This window comes from Pelophylax lessonae (genome assembly GCF_965119305.1).
Source record: "Pelophylax lessonae genome assembly, chromosome: 8".
NCBI classification, from domain to species: domain Eukaryota; kingdom Metazoa; phylum Chordata; class Amphibia; order Anura; family Ranidae; genus Pelophylax; species Pelophylax lessonae.
This window is the reverse complement of record NC_138775.1, coordinates 104,367,691-104,391,788: the sequence shown is the minus strand read 5'-3', so window position 1 is coordinate 104,391,788 and position 24,098 is coordinate 104,367,691. Positions and strand designations below refer to the sequence as shown.

At 44.9% G+C, this 24,098-nt stretch overlaps 2 protein-coding genes across 3 annotated transcripts in view; one reads left to right on the top strand and one right to left on the bottom strand.

The window, feature by feature from the left end:
- RPS19BP1 (ribosomal protein S19 binding protein 1) overlaps nt 1-24,098 on the top strand; it is a 146,299-nt gene that overhangs the window by 33,176 nt on the left and 89,025 nt on the right. The window lies entirely within an intron of this gene.
- Nucleotides 1-24,098, bottom strand: part of HMGXB4 (HMG-box containing 4) — a 101,846-nt gene that overhangs the window by 31,625 nt on the left and 46,123 nt on the right. Inside the window, exons 5-7 of one of the 2 annotated variants that reach the window (XM_082266181.1) lie at nt 18,016-18,080; nt 17,804-17,909; nt 17,249-17,445 (exon numbers count right to left, since the gene is read on the bottom strand). In XM_082266181.1, the coding sequence (XP_082122307.1) occupies nt 17,249-17,445; nt 17,804-17,909; nt 18,016-18,080 (368 nt within the window). The remainder of the gene's footprint in view (nt 1-17,248; nt 17,446-17,803; nt 17,910-18,015; nt 18,081-24,098) is intronic. The other variant, XM_082266182.1, reaches the window with a different exon arrangement.

Genomic DNA, 24,098 nt, shown 5'->3' with positions numbered 1-24,098 from the left:
TGACACTAGATCACAAAGTTAGTCCCATTTAACCCCCTTTTCCCCCCTCCCAGTTAACCCTTTCACTCCTGTCATAGTGTCATTAGGTACAGTGCACAGATTTTTTTTGCTGATCACTGTATTAGTGTCACTGGTCATTGTGCCGGCCACATATTCCCTAATAAAGTTTAAACCCCTGATTGCACCAATTAACTCTTTCACTGCCCTGTCACTGGTGTCTGATCTCTGCTAGCATCAGCAGGTACATTTTTTTTGTAATGGTTTAAGCACTCCCCGACTGCCAGGTGCTTTTTTTACCTGTGAGTCACACTAGGTACCTATAAATTTAGTGGCCAAAATGTCCAAAGAAAAGTACAGTAGTGAAGAGGCCTACAGGATTCTGAGCATGACAGATGAGAATAATGGGGAGTCCTCACTGTCAGAATTAGGCTCTGAATACAAATCTGTAGAGAGCGAGCGGCACCCTGACAGATAGCTCAGATGATGAAGAAGAGATACAGATAGATTGTAACCAAAGCAATTTCTTTGCCAAACAATGTATTGACTCAAATCCGAATTGAAATCTTGCTAGACAATTCACATGGACACATATAACGGTTTCCGAAAGAAAGACATTTTTGGGCCTAACCCTTAACATGGGCATTATTAAAAAGAATGATTTGTGGTCATATTGGTCTATACACTCGATTCATCATATGCCCGTGTTTTCTGCTGCCATGGCCAGGGGTAAATACAAGAATATATACAAAAGTGCAGTGCTAAAAATGACAATGCATTAAGGTGTGATATGATATGAGAGTCCATAAAGTCCACAGCAAAATTAGGAAGTCTCCAGTGCAGGAAAGGTAAGTGATATACACCACTAAAGCCATGACTCCTTCACCATAGGGTATTAAAGCCTCTCACCTCCAGCATTCGACCACTAGGGGTCACTTAGCTTTGTACAATCACTGTGGACAGCAATCTTCTTAGGAGATCTCAGACCAAAGCAGACTCAATGCAGACATATCATCCAAAAAAATAAAATAAAGAGGATCTAATGCTCTCTGTCAATGACATTTTAATGGTAAAAGGCATAAAATCACACTTACAGACATGGCACTGACACAGTGCTCATTGCAGGCATGTAAAAGACGGTCAGAACATCGGGCGGCCGCGGGTGACGTCAGATTCCTCCCCACCATACACGTTACGTCAGTGGGCGTGACTTTGTGAGCGGGGTAAGGAGACGTATCGTACCCGCTCTTTAAGTAGGTTGTCACATAGCAAGAGGCTATGAGACAACCTACTTAAAGAGCGGGTACGTGCGCAATTTTAAAGCATTTCATGTTTGGTATCTATTTACTTGGTGTAAGATCATCTTTTATATTTTACTGAACAATTGGGCAATATATTTGTTTTTGTGCATTCAAAAAATTCAAAAAAGTGTATTTTTTTCCAACAAATTTGCATTTGAAAAAATAAAAAATCACTGCGCAAATACTATGTGACAAAAAAAAAAATTTGCAACACCCACCATTTAATTCCGTAGGGCCTCTGCTTTTAAAAAATATATAATGTTTGGGGGTTTCATGTAATTTTCTAGCAAATAAAAATATATATATTTTCATATACACAAAAAGGCTTGGTCTTCAAGTAGTTAGAAGAGTGGGTGTGCCATAAGCTTTTAATGTTAGGCATAAAATGCCAGAACAGTTCAAACACCCCCCAAATGACCCCTTTTTGGAAAGTAGACACCCTAAGGTATTTGCGGAGACATGTTATGCCCATGGAATATTTTTATTTTTTGCCACAAGTTTGTCACTTAAAAGAAAAGGGGTTGACATTTCAGGGCTTCCGAAGCTGTGATAGGTAGTGAGGAAGTGAAACTAGCCATTTACGCCCTTTAAAAGCCTCAAGGCAGTGATTGGTTTTTAGCACTGATCCAAGACTAGGCTCACAAAAAGTCTCACACATGTGGTATCCCTATACTCAGGAAAAGCAGCAGAATGTATTATGAGGTGTAATTCCCACAAATACCCATGGCATGTGTGAGCAATATATCATTTAAATGACAACTTTGTGTCTACTTTCCAAAAAGGGGTAATTGGGTGGGGGGGGGGGGGGGGGGGGTTGAACTGCCCTGGCATTTTAGCCTCTTAAGAAATGTAATAGGCAACCAGAAAAAAAAGCTGCGTTAAGTCCAGTATATATACAACATAGTTTGTAGATGCTATACCCTTTGCACAAACCAATCAATATATACGCTTGTTAGGATTTATTTTACCAAAGGCATGTAGCAGAATACATTTTGGCCTAAATTTATGAGAAAATTTGAGTTTTTTGAATATTTTTTTATAACAAAAAGTAGAAATATCTGTTTTTTTTTTTATATGGCAAAAAAACCCAGTGGTGATCAAAAACGACCAAAAGAAAGCTCTATTTGTACAGCGTTGCATGACCACACAATTAATAAACAAGCAAAAAATTGGGGGAGCAAACCCTGAACATGTATATCTAAAGCCGGTGCAGCTATGAACCAAGCGACATGTATATTAAAAAATAACTTTATTTATGGATTGTCTCCATATTTGATAGTCATTTCTTTTGCATGTGTGCGCTATTCTTTTTTAATATACATGACCACACAATTACCAGTTAAAGTAGCGCAGTGCCGAATAGCAAAAAAAGGTTTGGTCAGGAATGGGGGTTAAACCTTCTGGAGGTCAAGTGGCTAGCTTGCATTAAAAAGGGTATTTACTCAAGAGATAAAACTGTAATTCTACCACTTTATAAAACTATGGCTTGGCCACATCTGGATTACGTCGTCCAGTTTTGGTCACCAACCCCCAGGAATGATGTCCTTGAATTAGAAAGAGTCCAGGGAAGGGTAACAAAGATAATAAGGGAATTAAATGATCTCAGTTATGAGGTAAACTACAAGCTTTAAACTTCAGAAGAGGCACTTAAGAGCAAATATGAAAACAATATACAAATCTTTAAATTATGTCTCTAGGATTGGTAGGAAACGGTTTAAACTAAGGCCTCTAACACAAGGATGTGAAAACCCTTCCACAGATGGTGGTGTCAGAGGAGAGCGTACATTAATTAAAAAAAAATAATAATTTGATGTGTTTTTAGCAAACACAATGTGCAGGAATATTGAAAATGGTAGTGACACACACACACTGAACTGGATGGATTTGCGTCTTTATTCAATCCTTACCAACTATGTAACTACTATATGTCAGGATAGTGAGAGCAGATACTAGACCATTGTTGTTAGTGCTGAGGGTCTTATAATGGTACAGACGCATCTGTAAAAAGACAAAGATACGTCCCAGAGAGAATTTCCTGCAGTAAAAACCTCTCCCCTCGCTCCAAGTGAAGGATGCCTTCCACATGCGGTTATCAAGAAGTAGACCTCCTTAGCATTTTAGCAACATTGGAGTAATCGATTCACAGATGCCTCTTTCCCTCAGGACCTGGGCTTTAAGAGACATGTCATTAAAGTCAGTAACTGTGAAGCAGGATGGTGGTGTAGGGGGGAGGGCAGAGCTAAGCACAGCATGTGAGAGGACTTGCTTCTCTGAGCTCCTGTGACACTGATCCTCTCCCTGGCTCACAGCCATGTCTTAGCCACGCCCCAAGCAATACACTTAGTCCCTACAGTCAGCTGCATCGATCGGTATCTCTCCCATATCGGTACACAGCCGGAATGACCAGATCTAGGAAGGAGGAAGGTGCAACCTCAGACTCCCAACAATAGCGCCACCGCCATGCCTCAGAAGACGCCATGAGATGCTGACAAGTACTAAGAGAAAGAACTTGAGCCTCCAAACACAAGTCTGCCAAATCATGAGGTAAAGATGGCCCCAGAGACATGCTCCTTTATGCCCAGAAGCTGCCCCTGCCCTGCACTCACTCTGTGGAACAAGGGTCCGCTGACATGATAGGAGAGGAGGAGGGCAGCAGCGCAGAGGTGCGAAGGCCCTGTTAACTGTCCAGGAAGATACAGAGCAGGAGGAACAGGGAGAAAATCCTGATGAGCAGGAACAGTCTACACTGTGGGAAATCCTGAAAGCTGTTAATAAATGCACTGCTTCAGTTGATGAGCTTCAAAAACACTTGGGGAGCCTGTTGCTCTGATTAGACACAATCTACAGAAAATTAGAGAACGCACAACAGCCACAGAGTGTCGCATTAGCGACTTGGAAGATAAATTGCCAAATCTTATACGGGACTCACAGACTACTAAACAACTAGCCAGGGTCAAAGACCTGGAAAAATTGCATGAGATGAAACAACGTTCGCATCATTGCTCTCCCAGAGAAAACAGAGGGTCGTGGCCCTACAGAATTGATCAAACGCTGATTCCTTGATATATTTGGCAAAGATGCCTTCAAACCCCACTTCTCAGTGGAACGTTCTCACTGAACACCCACTAGACCGTTACCACAGGGTAACCCACCTAGGCCCATGCTGGCTTGCATACTCAACTATCGTGACAGGGAGACTATTCTACATATAGCTCGTGAGCACAGAAATATTCAGTAACAGCGCCAGGGTTTCCTTCTTTTTTTTTTTTTTTTTTTTCAAATATTTTATTTATTCAGAAAAGGATGAACAGGCATATACAAACAGATCAAATAGACAATACAGCAAGAAGAAGTTTACAATTATATATATATTATTAGCTTGTATTATATACCACAAGTTGTCTTTATTGTCTACTTATAGTCTTGCGGTCCGTTCTGGATTCCCGCTGGTATGATAACTGAAATTAGAATTATCTGTATGTTAATCATATATTTTTGAACCGGTATATTGGATACATGAAGCAGGAAGAGAGCAGGATTGTCTGGGATCTCATACAGGGTTTCCTTCTACACAGACTTTTTGGCTGAGGTGCAGAAGAGTAGGGCGAAGTTTACAGATGTTCGTAAACGCCTGCAGCGTCTTCAAGCTACTTATGCCATGCTGTATCCAGGCAGACTCCGCATCTCTGCTGGCGGATAAGCACATTTCTTCGAGTCTGCACCCTTAGCCTCTGACTGGATTGACGCCCCTGAAGTGGATTTGCGACAGCAACCTGATGCAGATAATGGCGATTTTATGTTACCTACTTTCTGTTCTGATGTCTACCAAGCGCCTACAGTTACTACCAAGCATCCTCTCTTCTATGTTCTGATTTGGAGGACCTCACAATTCGTGTGGAGTAAGCCAGGGATATTGCAGTTCTACTTTTCTTGTTGGATCCAAGTATGCCATTGTTATATGCCACTGAATGCCCTATTGCTCTGTGCTATTGTGCACAGACCTTACATGCGAGGTCACATAGACACTGCCTGGCAGCTGATTTGCCTGTTGCACTCTGCCTGACCATGACCCCTGTCTACTGCCCAGATCTTGAGCTTAGTTCACGGAACTGTAGACAGAACTTGAGGGTGCAGTTGCACCACCATTGTTTGTTTTGCTACAGTTATTGGATGATCCAAGACGGCTACTTGAGGAGAATGAATTGTCATGTTCTGGTCTAATAATACTACTGTGAAGCAGGATGGTAAATCAGTCCTTAAGACAGACAAATCAGGAAAGCCCTTTCTGCCAGGAGTCTTCTCAGACTGAAGTACCACATCCACCTGGGTCAATCTGAAGCTATGAGGATCACCAGAATGCCCTCCACCTTAATCCTGTAAAGCAAACAAAGGAATTTCATAAAAGAGGTGGGGAGCATAGATCAGGGTGTTCTGATCTCAAGAAGCCACCAAAATATGCACTGCTTCCGCTAGAGGGTCCCTGTATCTGGAGTTAAACCTGTCCAGTTTTGTACAGTTGTAAACCTCCTAACTTTTAGGTTTAACCAAATCACCTCAAATTCCAAAATGTTGATAGGGAGATGAGATTCCTCTGATGTCCAAATCCCCTGCCCCAATAATGTGTCAAGGACAGGCTGGCATCTGTTGTGAGACTCTTTATGAAAACAGAAGAAAACACTTCCTTGATTCCAAAGCCAGATTCCTGAGCCAGCACTTAAATAGCAGATCATTTGTTAAAAAGGGATAGTGCTGGATCAACAGAGGGGGTAGACCATTTTTTAACAAATTCCTCCAAAAAAGGGTACAGGAATGATAATCTCTTGGGAGGTACAAACATCTTGTTAGGATGTTTCCAGTTTCCATAAAAGGAAGACTAGGAACATTGGGTACCCTGGAAAGGACTTAGGAGCTCTAAATGAGCCTAGACTGGGGACAGTGCTGATAGTGCCTACAGGCTGATTCTCAAGTTTTAAAGTAGTGACTACTGCATCAAGAGGAGCTAAAACAGTTTCTTGCAGTCTTCTGCCAGCACTGCGAACTAAAACTCCTCAGAAGTAGGTTTGTCTGTTAAGTAATGGAGAGATTCATCACCAGAGTGTCTCAGCAGCTGATGGCTTAAGGGCCACTAAGGGCAGGCCAGATAGAGAATAGAAAGCAATAATCAGTTCAATTTGGTCCATGAACTTCTGCATGACTGCATTGAAATCCTCCTTGGACAAAGGAGAAGTAGCCAAACCCGATAGAGCAAGGGAAGCCTTCAAAGATAGAAAAGACTCTAGCAGAGGACAAAGCTCCAGGCTGCCAGCATCAGTAGAAATGCTGCAGTCATCCCCAGAACGATAGTGGAGAGTGAGCTGGCAGCACCCGGTACAGCAGGATTGGGCCCTGTGTCTACACTAAGACATTTTGCATTGCAAAGAAACAAAAAGCATAAATACCAAAAAAGTAGCGGTAAATAAAAAATTACTAATTATGCAGTAATACACCTATACATTAAATACAAAGAGAGTAAAAAAAAAGTTGTACAAATTGCAAATGTGACGAAACCATGGAAACCATAGAAAGCATAGAGTACGACTCGTCATGCGACTTTTCAGTCCCAAGTCGCAGGACAAGTCGCACAAGTGTGAAGGGCCTTAACATTTGTATAATAAACGTTACTCAATTTTATTACAATTTATGTGGTACCTTTAAAGTCCTCCTTTCTTTAGTTAGGGTTTTTTGTATATGCACTAAATGAATGTCAGGATGAAAATTAGAGTCATTTATTAAAAAAAGAACTAAAGTCTAGTCTTCAAAAACTTCAACAACCTGCATTGTCTCCTCTTGAATAAAAGAAATCTACCTGCCTGCTTGCCGTCCTCTTTAGAATGTACGCTGATCTGCACAAGCTCAGCTCATTTTACATTCTGGCACAGCGCTTGTCTGTCAAGATGACCGTGCTTCTGCATATTCAATGAAGATGGCCGTAGCCCAGCACCCAGAAAAAGCCAGATAGAAGATGTCGGTACAGGACATTGTTTTAAGGATAGGTAAATATCATTGAGCTTAGATCTGCTTTGAGCTGGCTGTAACTGTTATTGTGGAGCAAAAAAGTCATGTTTAGCTGGAGTATAGCTTTAAGAGTGAACAGTTACTAGTTCATTTCTCACAGTAACAGTATGTGGCCTTTAACCACTTCTATACCGCCAGCCATCATATGACGTCCTTAGCTTTGAGTGGAGATATCTGAATAATGCCTGCAGCTACATAGGTTGCGTCAGCATATGTACGTATATGACAACATTCAAACCACACCTGAGGTATTGCCGCAAATGTTAGAGCGAAAGCAATAATTCTAGCACAAGACCTACTCTGTAACTCTAAACTGGTAACTTGTAAACATTTTTAAAGCGTAGCCTATGGAGATTTTGAAGTACTGAAGTTTGGTGCCATTCCACGAGTGTGCGCAAACTTAAAGCTTGACATGTTAGGTATCTATTTACTCGGTGTAACATCATCTTTCAGAGGATGTTACACCTCTCAGATTATACAAAAAAAAAGGGATTTTTGACTTACCGTAAAATCCTTTTCTCTCATGTTCATTAACGGACACAGCTCCTGATTCTTCTTAACCATTGGGTGATAAAGTCCCCTTAAGGAGTAGGACGCTAGGCAGGAAAAAGCTTGACTATGCCTATAGGCAGTCCCAGGGGGTATAGACCCACACTTAGCTATAGGCACTCAGTTTTGTTACAAGCAGTGTAAGAAGAAAGCCAAGTCCACAGAGGGGTGGGTGCTGTGTACGTCAATGAAAATCAGAGAAATGGATTGTACAGTAAGTTAAAAATCCCATTTTCTCTTTTTTTTTTTTACAGACACAGCTCCTGATTCTTCTTAACCATTGGGACGTCCCAAAGCAGTGTCAAACATGAAGGGTGGGAAAACAGCTCACCTAAAAAAAAAAAAAACACACCCTCAAAGAGAACTAGGTCTCTAAACAGCAGCCAGCCAAACCTTGCGGCCAAAAGAAGCATCCGCAGATGCCAACACATCCATTTTAAAAAAAATTGTAAAAGTGTGCACAGACGACCAGATTGCCGCCTGCAAACCTGCATCACTGATGCCTGATGACAGAAGGTCCAGGAGGCACTAAGTGCCCAAGTAGCGTGGGCCTTAACAGGAAAAGGAGGAACCTGACCCCCAATTGAATAGGTCTGAATCACTGTCTGGCTGATAAATCTGGAAATGGTCGCAGCAGAAGCGGCCAACCCTTTTCAAGGTCACCGTGAGTACAAATAGTGAGTCTGACTCCCTAAGAAAGACTCCCTAGCTGCCAGGTACACCCTGATTGCCCGAACCACATCCAAGGAATGCAGAGCAATTTCCTTAGGATGTTTAGGCCTGGGACATAGGGAAGGCAGCACATTGTTTTCATTTAAATGGAAATCAGAGACGACCTTTGGAAGGAACAACGAACAGGGATGAAGAACCACCTTTACTCTGTAAACCAACAGAGAAGGTGAACGACAAGAAAACGCTGCCAGCTCCGACACCCTGCACGCAAAAGTAATAGTCACCAAAAAGGCCACCTTCTGGGACAATGCAAGCAGGGAAACCTCCCGATTATTCGAAAGGAAATTTCAGGATAACTGACAACACCAATTTGAGGACCCACGGCGGTAATGGAGACTGCACTGGAGGAACCAAGTGTCGAGCTCCCTGGATAAAGATACGCACCAAGGAAAGAAAACTGCCAAGGCCGAAACCTGGCCCTTAATGGTACTCAAGGCCAGGCATTGCTCAAGGAAAGCCAAGATCTGAGCCACCAAAAAGGAGCGAGGGAGAACCCCAAAAGACTCACACCACCCAACACACATCTTCCAAGTACGATGGTTGATCTTCCTAGAGGTAGATTTTCTAACCTTTAACAGCGTAGGAATCACTGATTCAGACAAACCTCTATCCTTCAGTACCTGGCTTTTAACATCCAAGCTGTTAAAACCAGCGACTGTAAAGCAGGATGGAAGATTGGCCCTTGGGACAGCAGATCTTCCCTGAGACGAAGTCTCCAAGGAGCATCGGCGACCAGCCATACCAGATCGGCGTACCAAGACTGGCGAGGCCAGTCTGGAGCCACTGGAAGGACCAGGAATCCTATGCTGCCTTGATCCTGCACAGGAGTCTTGGCAGAATTTTGAGAAAGGCATAAATCAGACAATACTGACGCCAAGGAGCCACAAATGCGTCTGCGCCGTTGACCAAAGGATCACGAGATCATGCCACAAACCTCTGTACCTTCCATGAAATGTGTACAGCAGAGAGGGCTGGAACGATCGTTCTACCCACCTTAGAATGCAAGCTACTTCCCGATCCGCCAGGACACTTCTTGTGCCCCTATGGTGATTGACATATGCCAGGCCGTGGCATTGTCCGATTGAATTTGTATTGGACACCCCTGAAGACGAATTGTCCAATGATCCAGACAAAGACTGATCGCTCGGTGTCCCAGTACATTGATCGGAAGTCTGGACTCTTCCCGAGTCTAGACTCCCTGAGCACAAGCTGTACCGGAGATGCCTACCCAGACGGACAAGCTGCCATCCATGGTGACAACCGCCCAGTCTATTCTGGGTGCTCCGCCTAGCTAGGAGTGTCCTTGAGTTCTGCAGGAAGCGCTGGGAGCCACCAGGGGTCCCGGAGCTCTGGCCACATACAGTACACTGTATACTGTACAGCAGCGACTTTGGAATTGCCCCAGACTCCTTATAATTGTGAGTGTAATTCTTTTTCTGACCTAGCAGTACACACCATGTTTGAAAACAGATGTATGCAAGTGACTCAACTACAGGGGTGCTTTTCCATGCTGTACAAACTTTTCATCACCCCAGCTGATAAACTTTGATATCAGGTGGCGTGGGAAAAAGATTTGGGCATAGCTGAATGGAGCACCCGTATTTACAAAGCAATTCTTAATATTTCTCTGAATAAAGCAGGGTATTAAGTTTATGCCAGGTGGTACTTGGTACTGGATCGCTTTTTGAAGATGTACCTAGGCTTGTCGGCCTCCTGCTTCAGGGGTTGTGGCCAGATGGGCACGACTCTGCACATTTGGATTTGCCCTAAAGTTTGTCGTTTTTTGATCCATTCCCTTATATATTCGGTTACTATGGTAACATATCACTAAAGACACAAGCATTTGGCTGTACTTCTCTTTTAATCTCACCGATTTTATGTACTGATGGTGCCACAGGCCTTATGGGTCTTAATTATTTTTATAGTTGAATCTGTTATATAATTCTTCTAGATGGGCCTCATGCATCGAGATGGTGTGAGCCAGTTTGATCCGGTCATCTGATCTCCTAAATGTAATATTGTTATGTATAACAAAAAGAGTGAGCGCTACAGGATTAAGAGCGGCTAGCACAAAAAGACAACCAATCTCACTCAATATATTTAACCACTTCCCGACCACCCGCCGCCTATTCACTGCGGCAGGGCTCTCCTGCGCAAACCGTCGGTCACGCATGGGAAGCTAGGGGGCGAGCTCCCACCCCCACTCGGCAACGGGGAAGCCGATGCACTGATCAGGCAGCTCCGATTGCCGCCTGACACCCGCGATCGCTCCTCGCTAAGAGAGAAGGACAGTCGGCTGTTTAAATGATCACAGAGCTCATGTGATCCTTCTATATAGGATCACATGTCTCTATGGTCACCTCAGAAGCCATGCCCCCCCCCCCACAGTTAGAATCACTCCCCTAGGGTCACATTTAACCTCTTGATCACCTATACTGTTAACCCCTTCCCTGCCAGTGTCTATATTACAGTAACAGTGCATATTTTTAGCACTGATTACTGTAGTAATGTCACTGGTACCCCCAAAAGTGTCAAAAATGTCAGTTAGGGGTCCGATCTGTCTGCCGCAATGTCGCAGTCCCGCAAAAAACTGCAGTTCGCCACCATTACTAGTAAAAGAAATAAAAATGACATAAATCTTTCCCGTAGCTAGTAGACCCGATTTTTTTACCAAAAATATGTAGCGGAAAACAAATTGGCCTAAAATTTTAAAAAATTTTGATTTTTAAATTTTTTTTTTGAGAATGTCATATAGCAGAATGTGAAAATTATTATTATTATTTTATTTTTTTTTTCAAAATTGTTGCTCTTTTTTTGTTTATAGCGCAAAAAATAAAAATCGTAGAGGTGATCAAATACCACCAAAAGAAAGCTCTATTTGTGGGAAAAAAAGGACATCAATTTTATTTGGGTACAGCTTCGCATGACCGCACAACTGCCCGTTAAAGTAACGCAGTGCCGAATCGCAAAATAGGGCCTGGTCATTAATGGGGCAAATCCTTCCGGTCATAAAGTGGTTAATAGTGCAGCACTCAACAAAAATCTCTCAATTAGGGGTGTCAAGCTGGCGGCCCTCCAGCGTAACTACAAGTCCCATCATGCCTCTGTCTGTAGGAGTCATGCTTGTAACTGTCAGCCTCGCAATGCCTCATGGGACTTGTAGTTCCACAACAGCTGGAGGGCTGTCAGTTTGACACCCCTTGTACTTCCAATATATTACGTGAGTTCACAAAATAGTTACTACCTGTTGAGCTAGACTGAAAAGACGTGATTTGTCTGCTTGGATTTTAGCTGTTGTACATTTTATCAACCTTATAATAAATACTACACTATTATACTACGTTGGAACTCTGTGTGGTAAGCTCTTCTCCATCTAGGACGAGTCGCCCATCCATAGCTGAATAGCATGGGAGAGTCCACTGTGAGAATCAAGACGGAAGCTTTGTGTGATGGCTAAGCCATAACAGGCAAATATTATTGATTATAAAGTACAATCAAATATAGTGGCGCCGACTGCCACTAATACTGACTGTGTTACTCCTATATAATATAAGGCTGCTGCCCCTTTATTAGTGCTAGCCACACTATAGTGATACCAAGAAAAAAAAAAAAAAAAAAGGTGCTGCCCCTGTAAATGGAACTAAAGTGTGCATATGTTCATAAATCTAATCCATACATCAATCATACAAATGTAAATATGAAATAGAATAACATGTCAAAATAAATCTTCCACAACATGAAAGTATTACATGTTGAAGAATGACCAAACATCGTGCTCCTTTACAAGTGATAGTGCTCAAATCCTCCAAATATTGTGCTCCTCCAGATGAAAAAAAAACCCCAAAAACTATATATATATATATATATATATATATATATATATATATATATATATATATATATATATATATCCATGCTCACTGGAACCTTTTGGCCACCAGGTCACCACCAAGCAGAAAATAAACAGATCCACTTCTCAATGGAACAATTTTCACTTCTCTGGCAAACTTCCGAAGACGTGTCCCAGAGTACCCTGATGGTGAAATACATGCCAGTTTGTAGCACAACTAATGTATAGTATGAGACAGCTGGGAGCTGCACATGCTGAACATGTGCTTTTTACTGCTGACATGCGAGTACATCTGCTTTACTTTGTACGTGTTTTTTACCTTATTAAAAGGTACTATACTATATACTACTCTCTTGTGGTCTCTCCTGGAGCATTTATTATTGTAGTGGCACAAAGTGGGAGTGAGGAGAATGAACTTGGCCAGAGAAGTGAAAACTATTCCATAGGAGCCTATCTCCTATGTACTGTATGGGAGGAGTATTTGCGAAAAACTGGATTTTTGACTTACCGTAAAATCCTTTTCTCTTAAGTTTATTAACGAATGCAGTTCTCCCTGATTCATATCAGTAGGGTAATATTGCCCCCTACAGGAGTAGGACACTAGGCAGAAAAAAGTTCTGGCTATGCCTATGGGCAGTCCCGGAGGGTACTACCTCTCTCTTCCTGCATAGGATGCCAGTTTTGTATCAAAGCAGTGTCAGAAAAGTAACACCAACCCAACTCAAAATAGAGGGGCGGGTACTGCGTCCTTCAATGAACTTAAAAGGATTTTACGGTAAGTCAAAAATCCAGTTTTCTCTATCGTTCATTGACGGACGCAGTTCTCCCTGATTCATATCAGTAGGGATGTCCCAAAGCAGTGCCATAAAATGAGGGGTGGGAACAGCAACATAGAACCCATCAGCACAAAAGATGAGGCCCACCTGAAAACAATAGAAAACACCCTAAAGGAAGGCCAAAAGCCCTCCAAACAGCAGCCAGCAAAAAACCTTGCGGCCGAAAAATAGCATCTGCAGATTCCAGCACATCCACCTTATAAAACGTGGTAAATGTGTGAACAGACTACCAAGTAGCCGACTTGCAACCAGGAGCACAGATGCCCACAAGGCGAAAAAGCCCAGAAGCACTTGGCGCCCAAGGAGAACGCGTCGAAACAGGGAAAGGCAGGACCTGACCCCTAATTGAAACGGGCAACGGCCTTCAGAAGAAATTTTCCAAAATCGAAACCGACCCTTGACAGTACTCAAGGCCAACTTGTGATCAACTCCCCATTGAAGGAAGCCAAGATCCGGGCCACAGAGTAAGAGCGAGGGGGAACCCACGCAATATGTCTTGTATGATGAACAAAAATCACCATAGAAGCGCTTCCCGCGCTTCAAGCAGGGTGGGAATCAATGAAGCAGCCAAACCCCCGTCCTTCAGCACCTGGCATTCAACAGCCAAGTCGGCAAAGTTAGCGATCGCAAAGTCGGACGGGAGATAGGCCCTGGAGACAATAACTCCTCCCTGAGAGGAATTCACCAAGGAGCATCTGCGGCCAGCCTGACCAGGCCGGCGTACCAAACTCGGCGAGGCCCGTCCGGAGCCACGAAAAAGACCGAAATCCCTTCCGCCTCGATCCTGCCAAAAATTCTTGGCAGCAACTTGGGAGGAGTAAAGGCAGACCACAGTTGAGACTGACCTTGGCCCATCCGTGAGCACGCACACACGACCATGCCGGCAGCAGCCGTGCGCAGGTGACCATGCCAAACTCCACGGTATCGTTCAAGTTGAACCTAGCGAATGTTCTTGCCAATGACAGAACCCATTGGGCCACCATTACACCCGCCAGAAGGTCCTGGGAGAGAGTCACAAACCTCAGCACTATCCTGTAGATGCAACACCATCAGGTCCACGTCTGGAGTGCCCCCAACGAAGGCAAAACTGCAGAAACCCCTCCAGATGAAGGTATCATTCCCCTGCATTCAAAGCCTGTCGACTGAGGCAATCCGCCCGCCAAGGTTTCCACACCTGAAAAGGAAACAGCAGAAGAGCTGGAACAAGGCGCACTGCCCAACGAAGAATTGACACATACAAGGCCGCAAGTACACCTTTGGTGCCCCCTTGGTGAATGACATAAGCCACGGTCGTGGCGCAGTCGATTGAACGTGCATCGGGCAGCTGCAGGTGCCTGATCCAGTGAACCAGGTAAAGCTGGATCGTTCTTAGCCCCAGGACATTGATCGGTAACCTGGATCCTCCAGGGACCATACTCCCGAAGGAGAGAACCTGCCGAGGACTCCTTCCCACCCAGACAGGCTTGCATCGGCCGTGATAAGTGTTCAGGAAAAAGGGGAGGGAGGATTCCAGCTCAAGACTACCTGGTCAGCCAGCTCAGCAGGATCCAAAAGTCCAGAGAGTTTAAACTCTAGTCCCATTCGAGAAGGATCGCCTTCTGGGGGATCCCCGAGAGGGATAGAGCGAAAGGGACTGTCTCAAAAAAAGACGCATACAGGTCCGAAGGGGCGACCATGTGTGGGACATGAACTGCAGTCTGAAGTTCCAAGAGTCTTTTGCCCGGAGGGAGAAAACACCCTGACTGAGGGCGAGTCCAAATTCAGGCCCAGATAGTCGAGTCTCATGGAAGGGACCATGGATGACTTCTGAACGTTCATAACCCACATGAACTCCTCCAGAGTTCTCGTGGTGACCTCCAAATCCGTTTTTCAGCACCGTAGGAGACTCCACACGGAGAAGCAGATCGGCCAGGAACCCTCGGACCGATACGCCCTGCTGCCGCAACAGCACCAGGACCGCAGCCACACCATTGTGAAGACCTAGTAGCATAAGCGAGACCCAAGGGCAATGCCACAAACCGATAGAGATCCTTCCCCACAGCAAAAAACTGAGAACCCGTGGGTGCCCCGAACATAACAGGATGTGAAGGTAGCCACAGCAGGGCCCCCTGTGCAGGATTGGTCAAGAGCTGAGGACAGCGCACTCCCCCGCCCCCCCATGCGGCCTGCACACTAGGCCCCCACCTCAGGTAGGCCCAAACAGTCCCCCACGTAGGAGGGGGGAGCGGGGGTAGGGGGGAGGTGGTGGAGAGGGGCGGGGTCACAACAGGACAGAGGGAACTCTGGAGTGTGAGGGTCCGACTATCCCAGCGAGAGGGCCCACGTCCACCCCAAAATCCGCCAGGGAAGGGGGGGGGGGGTGTTTACTCACCATACCGGGAACATAGGCGGGCGCCATCTCTTGACAGGACCCCACGGCACCGGAGTGGGGGGCTGTCGGCCAAATAGGAAAGCTGCGACATTAGCCTAGACCCTGTTTGTGTGCAACGTTTAACTTGCGGGCCAGTCCCCGTCCAGCGGGACCATGTCGCGGCCGACCCAGTGCGGAGCGAAGGCCTGCACGCACTCGATGGCCAGACTGGGGTGACTACTGGATATGGGGGTCCAGTCTGTCGCCCAGCCCGACATAATTGTTAGAAGATCTCACAGGAAAAACGATCCGGAGAAAAAAAGACTAGCTAAAAAAAAAAATCTACATAAAAAAATTACTTCTATGCCAGGACCAGAGATCCCAGCAAGGAACTAGGTCCTTACTCCTGACTAGGTAGATAAAAACTGGCATCCTATGCAGGAAGAGAGAGGGTGTACCCTCCGGGACTGCCCAAAGGCATAGACAGAACTTTTTTCTGCCTAGTGTCCTACTCCTATAGGGGGCAGTATTACCCTACTGATATGAATCAGGGAGAACTGCGTCCGTCAATGAACGATAGAGAAAACTATTTTAACAATCTGCAACATGGATTATAGACTCTAAGAAACCTAAAAATTATCCCTTGCAGTGGGATTGTGCACTGTAAAGGTTAACTGCTCATTTCTGTCTAGGGAATTAGGAAAGGCATATTTACAAACCAATCCTTCGCTCCTGCAGGCTCCTCTGCACTGTTAGACTGGTCCCTACAACCTCTTCACCCCAGGCGCCAGCGGTATAAGGTCCTCTTACATTAATAAAACCAATACAGGATCTATAGCCCTGCACTGGACTTAAAGTGTTACTAAACCCACAACAGTAAAATCAGTGTGTATACAGTATGCAGTAAAGCATGCATTGTGTAAAAGGGCTGATCCTGTCATCCCTGATCCTCCCCTTCTACTACAGTCACCAAACTATCTCCTGATAGTACAGAGCCTTAGGGGAAAGCTGCACATGCTCAGTTTGGTGTGTAGTGCTAGAGAGTTTTTTTTTTCTTTTTTAGAGAGAGTGCATGGGATCAGCACAGGGCCAATCAGCACTGTCCAGACAGAAGGTCAGGCATCCTGCAGCCTCATAGGAAAATCAGGGGAGAATGAAAACTGCTCCTACAAGCTTTGACCAGTGCTTTGCTGTACACTACTAGAAGTCAGAAGATTGCTCTAACTGCTGATAAGAAAAGGTATTTAGCAGATTATATTTACTGAAACTATTACATTTCCATGTTCTATGTATTGTGGGAGACCAGATATAGTGAATGCAGAGTCCTGGGTTTAGTAACACTAAAAACGTGGAGGTACACAGTCCACCACTGGAACATAGGGGAGTGCAGTCTGCCAGGCCAGCAGAGGATCAAGTACAATAAAAATGCTGTTACTGTTCCCTAAAGTAAACAAACCTAGCCCCACTTCAACTAAGAATGTTAAGTTTTCTGGAGTTGCACTTTAATGCCTGCAATTTTTAATTGTGTAATTGTGCATATATTAACTTGTGAAAAATATTCATTTTTGTAGTAACCTACAGGGTTTTTGCTGATCATCACCTCAGTTTCTTGTAGTCTATGTCCAATCAGGCTCAAAGACTCGCCCAACAGCTGTAGATGGGCTGCCACATCGATTGGCTCTGTGTCAGGGACTTTGGCTGGTGAAGAAGAGAAAGACAGAGTACTACTTGAGGACTTCTTATGGGGTGAAGTCAAGCCTGAGGAAGAAGGTGAACCTAGAGAACAAGCACACACAAATGACTAAAATAAGGGCAAAAATGACTACACTTTATAGATCCAGAACTAAATGACTAATCAATATGCGTTTGATGTTTTCAAGGCAACCTATGCATAAACTACAGAGACAGGGTCCGACTTTACGAACTGCATAGTTCTAGATTGGTGAATTAAAGTATTGGAAGTTAATGGATCAAAATAGCAAGCAACTAGTTTTGATAAGAAAGTGGGGGGGGGGGGGGGGATGGTAGGCCATTACTTTATATCAGAGCAAGATTTTATTTACATAATAAATGATACATCTGTGCACATTCCTAGCAGAGGGAAAATCAACACCTCCTAGCATTTTTTTCATACCTTTGCTCTTTGAAGTGGACTCTGTTGGGCTAGACTTGCGTTTCACAGTAGTGGCCTCTGCTTTGTTTTGCTTGTGCTGAAGATACTGAGCCTTCTGCTTCCAGACCTGCAGCCAGGATGAACAGAATTTTGAATTCAATATATAGACAAACCTAAATTAACATACACATTTGTAACAGGCAGAGCTTCCTTCTTCTACAGTTTTAACTTACAAGTTTATCCTTTTCTGGCAGTTGTTTCCACACTTCAGCCAACTTCTTACTAAGTTCTCCAAAGTCTGGCAACAGATTAAAAAGAAAGATTAAAGTGGATGTAAACCTCAGACAAAAATATGAACAAAGCATATCCCTCTATAGTGTATACTTGGCTCAATCCAGAGCACTGTCATTCCTGTCTGTTGCTTAATTTTTCTGCTATCAACATGAATTACTTTTGACAGGTTTTCCTGACACCAAGAGAAAAAAAAGGTGATAGGGAGGGAGCTCCAGCACACAGCTTGTGATTGAAAGTCTCAGCTCTGTTCCAGTGTGCTGTGTGAAGGGGGGGGGTGCCTCTTCTCATCAATCAGCTCTCCTTCACTAAGCTGCGCAGAGTGTAATTTTAGTTCGCTGCCTCTTTTTTTATGAACTCTCACACAAGCTTTAAAAAACTAGACTTTGAATAAATGTAGAGAAGAGATCGCTGCAGATAAACCGGAACAACTTATGTCGGAGGATTGGTTTCATCTCTGTCTATCACCTGATGCCAGTCAATTCACTGGGTATATGCAAGGGTTTACAACCATTTTAACAAATTAATTATTGCCTAAAATATATAGATAATCTGTTCACTTTAAGAGAAACTAAAATAAAGGATCCTCTCCATAGCAAAATTGGACTATGCTAGTATAGGATTATTAGGAGGGAATTCCAGCATTAGAAACTGGAGGCAAAATCGCACCCCCACTATTCTTAATCCCTTTTATTCTCCCCTATATTCATTTTAAAGTAATGCTTACAGGCTTTTTGATTACCATTACAAGTAGCACAGTGGGTCCCTGTTTTTTTATTTTAGGCTTTTGGCTATGGATCTTTTTTTCAAATAACTAACTCGCATACAAATCACACTGTTAAAATGTATATACATTTACCCCTGTACCTTCTACGGGAGTTTTAATTTTGCCCAACACGCATCTCTACTGAAAAAAAAGTAACACGGACAGAACCAAGTTCAAGTCCCACGGAGGTAAGGGCTCCTTCCTGGGAGGAGCCAAATGTCGCACACCTTGAATGAAGGTGCGAACCAGAGAATGAGATGCCACAGGGTGTTGGAAAAGAATAGCCAGTGCGGACACCTGGCCCTTGATCATGGCCAGCGCCAGGCGCTGGTCCACTCCCACCTGGAGAAAGGCCAACAATCTCGACACCGAGTACGAACGAGGGGAGAACCCCCTGGACTCGCACCAGGCGAAGTAAGCCTTCCAGGTACGGTAATAAATCTTTCCAGAGGGGGTCTTCCTAGCCTTGACAAGAGTAGGGATGACCTCAGAGGAGAGACCCCTGTCCCTCAGGACCTGGGTCTCAACAGCCAGGCCGTTAAAGCCAGCGACTGTAAAGCAGGATGGAAGATCGGACCCTGAGACAGGAGATCTTCCCGCAGGGGCAGCCGCCACGGAGGCGCCACTGCCAGATGAACAACGTCGGCGTACCAGGACCGTCGTGGCCAGTCTGGAGCCACCAGAATCACCAGGTGCGGTTCCGAGGCTAGCCTGCGAAGAAACCTGGATAGCAACTGAATCGGAGGAAAGGCATACATCAGACGATACTGATGCCAAGGGGCCACCAACGCGTCCGAGGCGACTGCCAGAGGATCGCGCGTTCTTGCCACGAACCTTTCGGTTTAGTCGAGATGCGAACAGATCCACGTCCGGGGATCCCCCACCTCGCACACAGCATTTGGAAGACCTCCGGGTGTAGGGACCATTCCCCCTGGTCCAGGGTCTGGCGGCTCAGATAGTCGGCCTGCCAATTCTCCACACCCGGAATGTGAACTGCTGAGATCGCCGGGACATGAGTCTCGGCCCACGATAGAATGTCGGTCACCTCCAGGGCCGCACAAGCACTCCTGGTGCCCCCTTGGTGGTGGATGTAAGCCACGAGGTAGCATTGTCCATCTGTACTCGGACAGGAAGGCCCTGAAGACGGTCCGACCACTGGAAGAGACAGAGTTTTATCGCTCGCAATTTCAGCACGTTTATCGGGAGGGAGGACTCCTCCTCCGACCAAGTGCCCTGGGCAGACAGGTTGCCCAGGACTCCACCCCAGCCCGACAGGCTGGCATCCGTGGAAATCACCGTCCACACCAACGGACGGAAGGACTTGCCTTCCGCCACCGACGGGGACTGGAGCCACCACAGAAGAGCCAATCTGGTCTGACGACTCAAGGAGACACTCAGATCCAGGGACTGAGGCAGTCTGTCCCACCTGGCCATGATCTCCGTCTGGAGAGCCCGCGTGTGAAACTGAGCAAAGGGTATCGCCTCAAAGGCTGATACCATCAACCCCAGAGACCTCATACAGGTTCTGAGTGATGAGAACGGGTTGTCCCTGAGGGACCTTATCTCGTCCTGCAAGGTCCGGAGCTTGTCCTCCAGCAAGAACACCTTTGCCTGAGCAGAGTCCAGAATCATTCCCAGATAGGGAATTGAGAGTGATAACCTGCAGAGCCCGCAGAGTGTTGCTACCGATGTCCTGCTGCAGATGGAAAGGAAGTGCTGCTGAAGTAGGCTGAACTATAGACTGCCAGACTTAGGGAAAATGGCTGCCCCATAGGAATGCATTGGAGGCTACGCCAAAATGGCCGCCGAACATGCGGTCGGACCGATCGTCCACCACCCACAAAATGGCGGCGGATGGCGCCAAAACAGCATGCAGTATCGCCCCCAGGGAAGCTACACATGCCTGCCCATATCCAAGATGGCGGACCGCGCTAATACACACCGCTGCGGTCGCCACACAAAAACGTCTGCACCCCCAACAATGCACCGAAGTGACACAGGGAAGGGGACCCCCAGAAAACATACAGTATCTGCACAAGCGATCCCCACAGGGACCGCATAGGGAGTCACACAGGCACAGACATGGGGAACACACAGCAACACAGACTGCCACCCCAGACAGAGGCCCCACACAGAAGTACTTACCTGTACCAGATGGCGTGGGATGCCTCTTATGAACGGAAAACCGCTGTCCTCATCTGACAGGGAGTGCCGTGAGCCAGGGACATGACACCGCAGCATTGCAGATGTGTCCTGTGAGGTAGCCACCTCACGGCTGCATCCTTGCAGCGAGCAGGGATGGGTCGTTCGTAATGCCAGGGCGAACCATAGCCGAACGCTCGATGGCGGGCTGGGGGTCCATCTGACCCTTCTGCCCTGGAGAACCAGGGCGGTCAGTCCGAATCCCAGCACTGCATGATCCATCTTCATCTGAAGAAACGACTAACATTAGAAGCTGACAAAATAAACAGCTATTAAAGTAAGAAAAAAACTGACATTTTTAAAGAAAATCAAATAAAAGATTAGGAAGGCTGAGACTGAAGCCCCAGCACAGGGAAGCCTGACTACTCCTGACGCTAGGCAGATTAAAACTGAGTTGGGAGTGGTTATGCAGGGGGGTATTGACCAGATGGGACAGCCCCCATGGGTGTGTATATGCTAATGCCTTTTGTCTTTTGACGAAGTCTATATGCCTAGCTACTCCTGCGGAGCGGAAGTCAATACCCAACAGTGATGACTTAGAGGCGGCGGCGACTGTCGGAGGACGTAAGAGAAAAAAAGATTATTTCAATACTTCCTGGTCCAGCGCCCGCTCACTGGACATAGCTGATGAAGTGATAAAGCAGATTTCATTTTCAATGAGGACCACTGCTGTACATGATACAATTAAAAGAAACGATCCATTTATATTGAACTAACACTGAACAATATGATTGTAGACATGGTGAACCCTTGATAAAGGCACAAGCCGAACAGGCAGAAGCCAAAACGCGTTGGATTTTAGACGCTCCCTGAACATTCAAAAACGCATGGATGACAGGGAATATGTTTCTAAAGTCACCATAATCACAATTGTCATACCTTTACCTTCTTTCACCTATTCACTGATGGGCCTCTTGCCCAACAAAGCACAATATACTTGTATGAAGTTGGAAATAAATATGTTTTTATGAAAAAACTTGAAAAAAAATCGCACAAATTGCATGAATAGCATTTGTTTAAACTTGCCTCAAAGTCCCACCCCTTACTAGCCTGAGGAACCAAATACTTGTAGAAAACAACCCAGGGATGTTGGCACACTACTATTAAGATATATATATATATATATATATATCAAAACCTATAGTCTTACTAGAGTTCAAAACCCAAACCCCCAAAACATGTAAATCACCTGTGTAAATCACAAGACTGGCCTAACAGAAAGACACATTTATTTTTCAGGTGAATTAGCAAATATACTATATATACTGTATTTTGTGTGTCCATAGTTCCACTTTCTTGCTTAAAATTTTATTTAAAACTAGTGCAAATTGTCAACTGACATATCAATCATGGATAGGACACTGTTTTAAAAATATGAGACATTAGTATTATAAAGATGACATGTGATTCATGCAGTACTGTGCAACACAGTAGAGTAAAGACATATGAACATAATGAAGTGTGTATTTGTTCAAGTAAAGAATGGAAAATGTAGTACATCAACAGTAAGGCTCCGTTCACATGTGAGCGTATGGATCGCGGGCAGAACCGCCGCGGTTCCGCCCGCGATCCGGAGATTTATTGCAAATCGCGGGACGCCTAGCGTTGCCCGTTGATTTGCAATAGCCCCCCAAACACCGAGCGATGTTGCCGCGATTTCCGCCTGCCGAATCGCGGCAACATCGCGCAAACAAAATCGCGGGACGCAATACGCTCCAAAGAAGTACAAGAGCTTCTTTGGAGCGTATTGCGTCCCGCGATTTTGTTTGCGCGATGTTGCCGCGATTCGGCAGGCGGAAATCGCGGCAACATCGCTCGGCGTTTGGGGGGCTATTGCAAATCAACGGGCAACGCTAGGCGTCCCGCGATTTGCAATAATCTCCGGATCGCGGGCGGAACCGCGGCGGTTCTTCCCGCGATCCAAACGCTCACATGTGAATGCAGCCTAAATGAAAATAACACAGAAATAGAAGAAAGATTGGGGGTTAGGGGTAGGGAGAGGCTTCCCAGTTCCAGTAGGTGCTTGAAGGAAGAGCATGAAATGGTTTAAGATATTGTGTTCATCATGGTTCCAGCCAGGGCTAAAACAACTAATCAACATAATGGATAATAAAACTAATTAATTATGGAATAGTTTGTCAGCCAATTAGTTGACCTTCATACAGAATGTATTATTTACTGTATGAACATTGTACTGAGGTAAATATCTGCTGCACTGTGTATACATGTCAATACGCACTCACATACAGCACAGTAAGTGCATGAGAACTTGTGAACCCTTCATGCAGCGTCATGTCTGTCTCCCAATTAAAATACCCTGTACTGTTCTGGGTATATTTATTATATATGATAAGTAATTAGGAACTAGGAACAGAAAATGTGCAAAAAAGTAATGTATAAACAGTTTTTACAGCTGCTGTTCACTAAGCGTAAACTTAGGAAAGATAGTGTACCAAAAAAACAGCGCTTGCAAGAAATATAGTGACTTACAAAATAAATATGGGTCACCGATATGGTGGTGATCCTGAAAAGCAATGTGGTGCTGGCATAAAGTGCAATGAGTGCTTCAAACGGTGCAAGGTGTCACGAAATCCCTCGGGAATGCACTCACCAGAACCGATGGACCTTCAAAGAAGGTCAAATGAGCCTTGTGATAAATCCAAATTAACGGGACTCCTCAAGAGAAAAAACCAGTAGATCCCCTTCCCCTGTGCCACTCAAAAGAAAGGATGGACCAACATCGTGAAGCCTGAATTTATAGGTTTATTAATTAATATACTCACATATGTATACTAGAGGTCCGCATATAAAACACAAGAGTAATCTCACAATACGTCCGGGAACGCAGCCGACGTGCATTTCACGGATCCAGGAAGTGATGTCGTTGGTTGCAGCAACCGTAAATACGTTAACGCGTTTCGCCCACCTACAAGGGCGTATTGCGAGATTACTCTTGTGTTTTATATGCGGACCTCTATTATACATTTGTGAGCATATTACTTATTATTAAACATATACATTTGGGCTTCACGATGTTGGTCCATCCTTTCTTTTGAG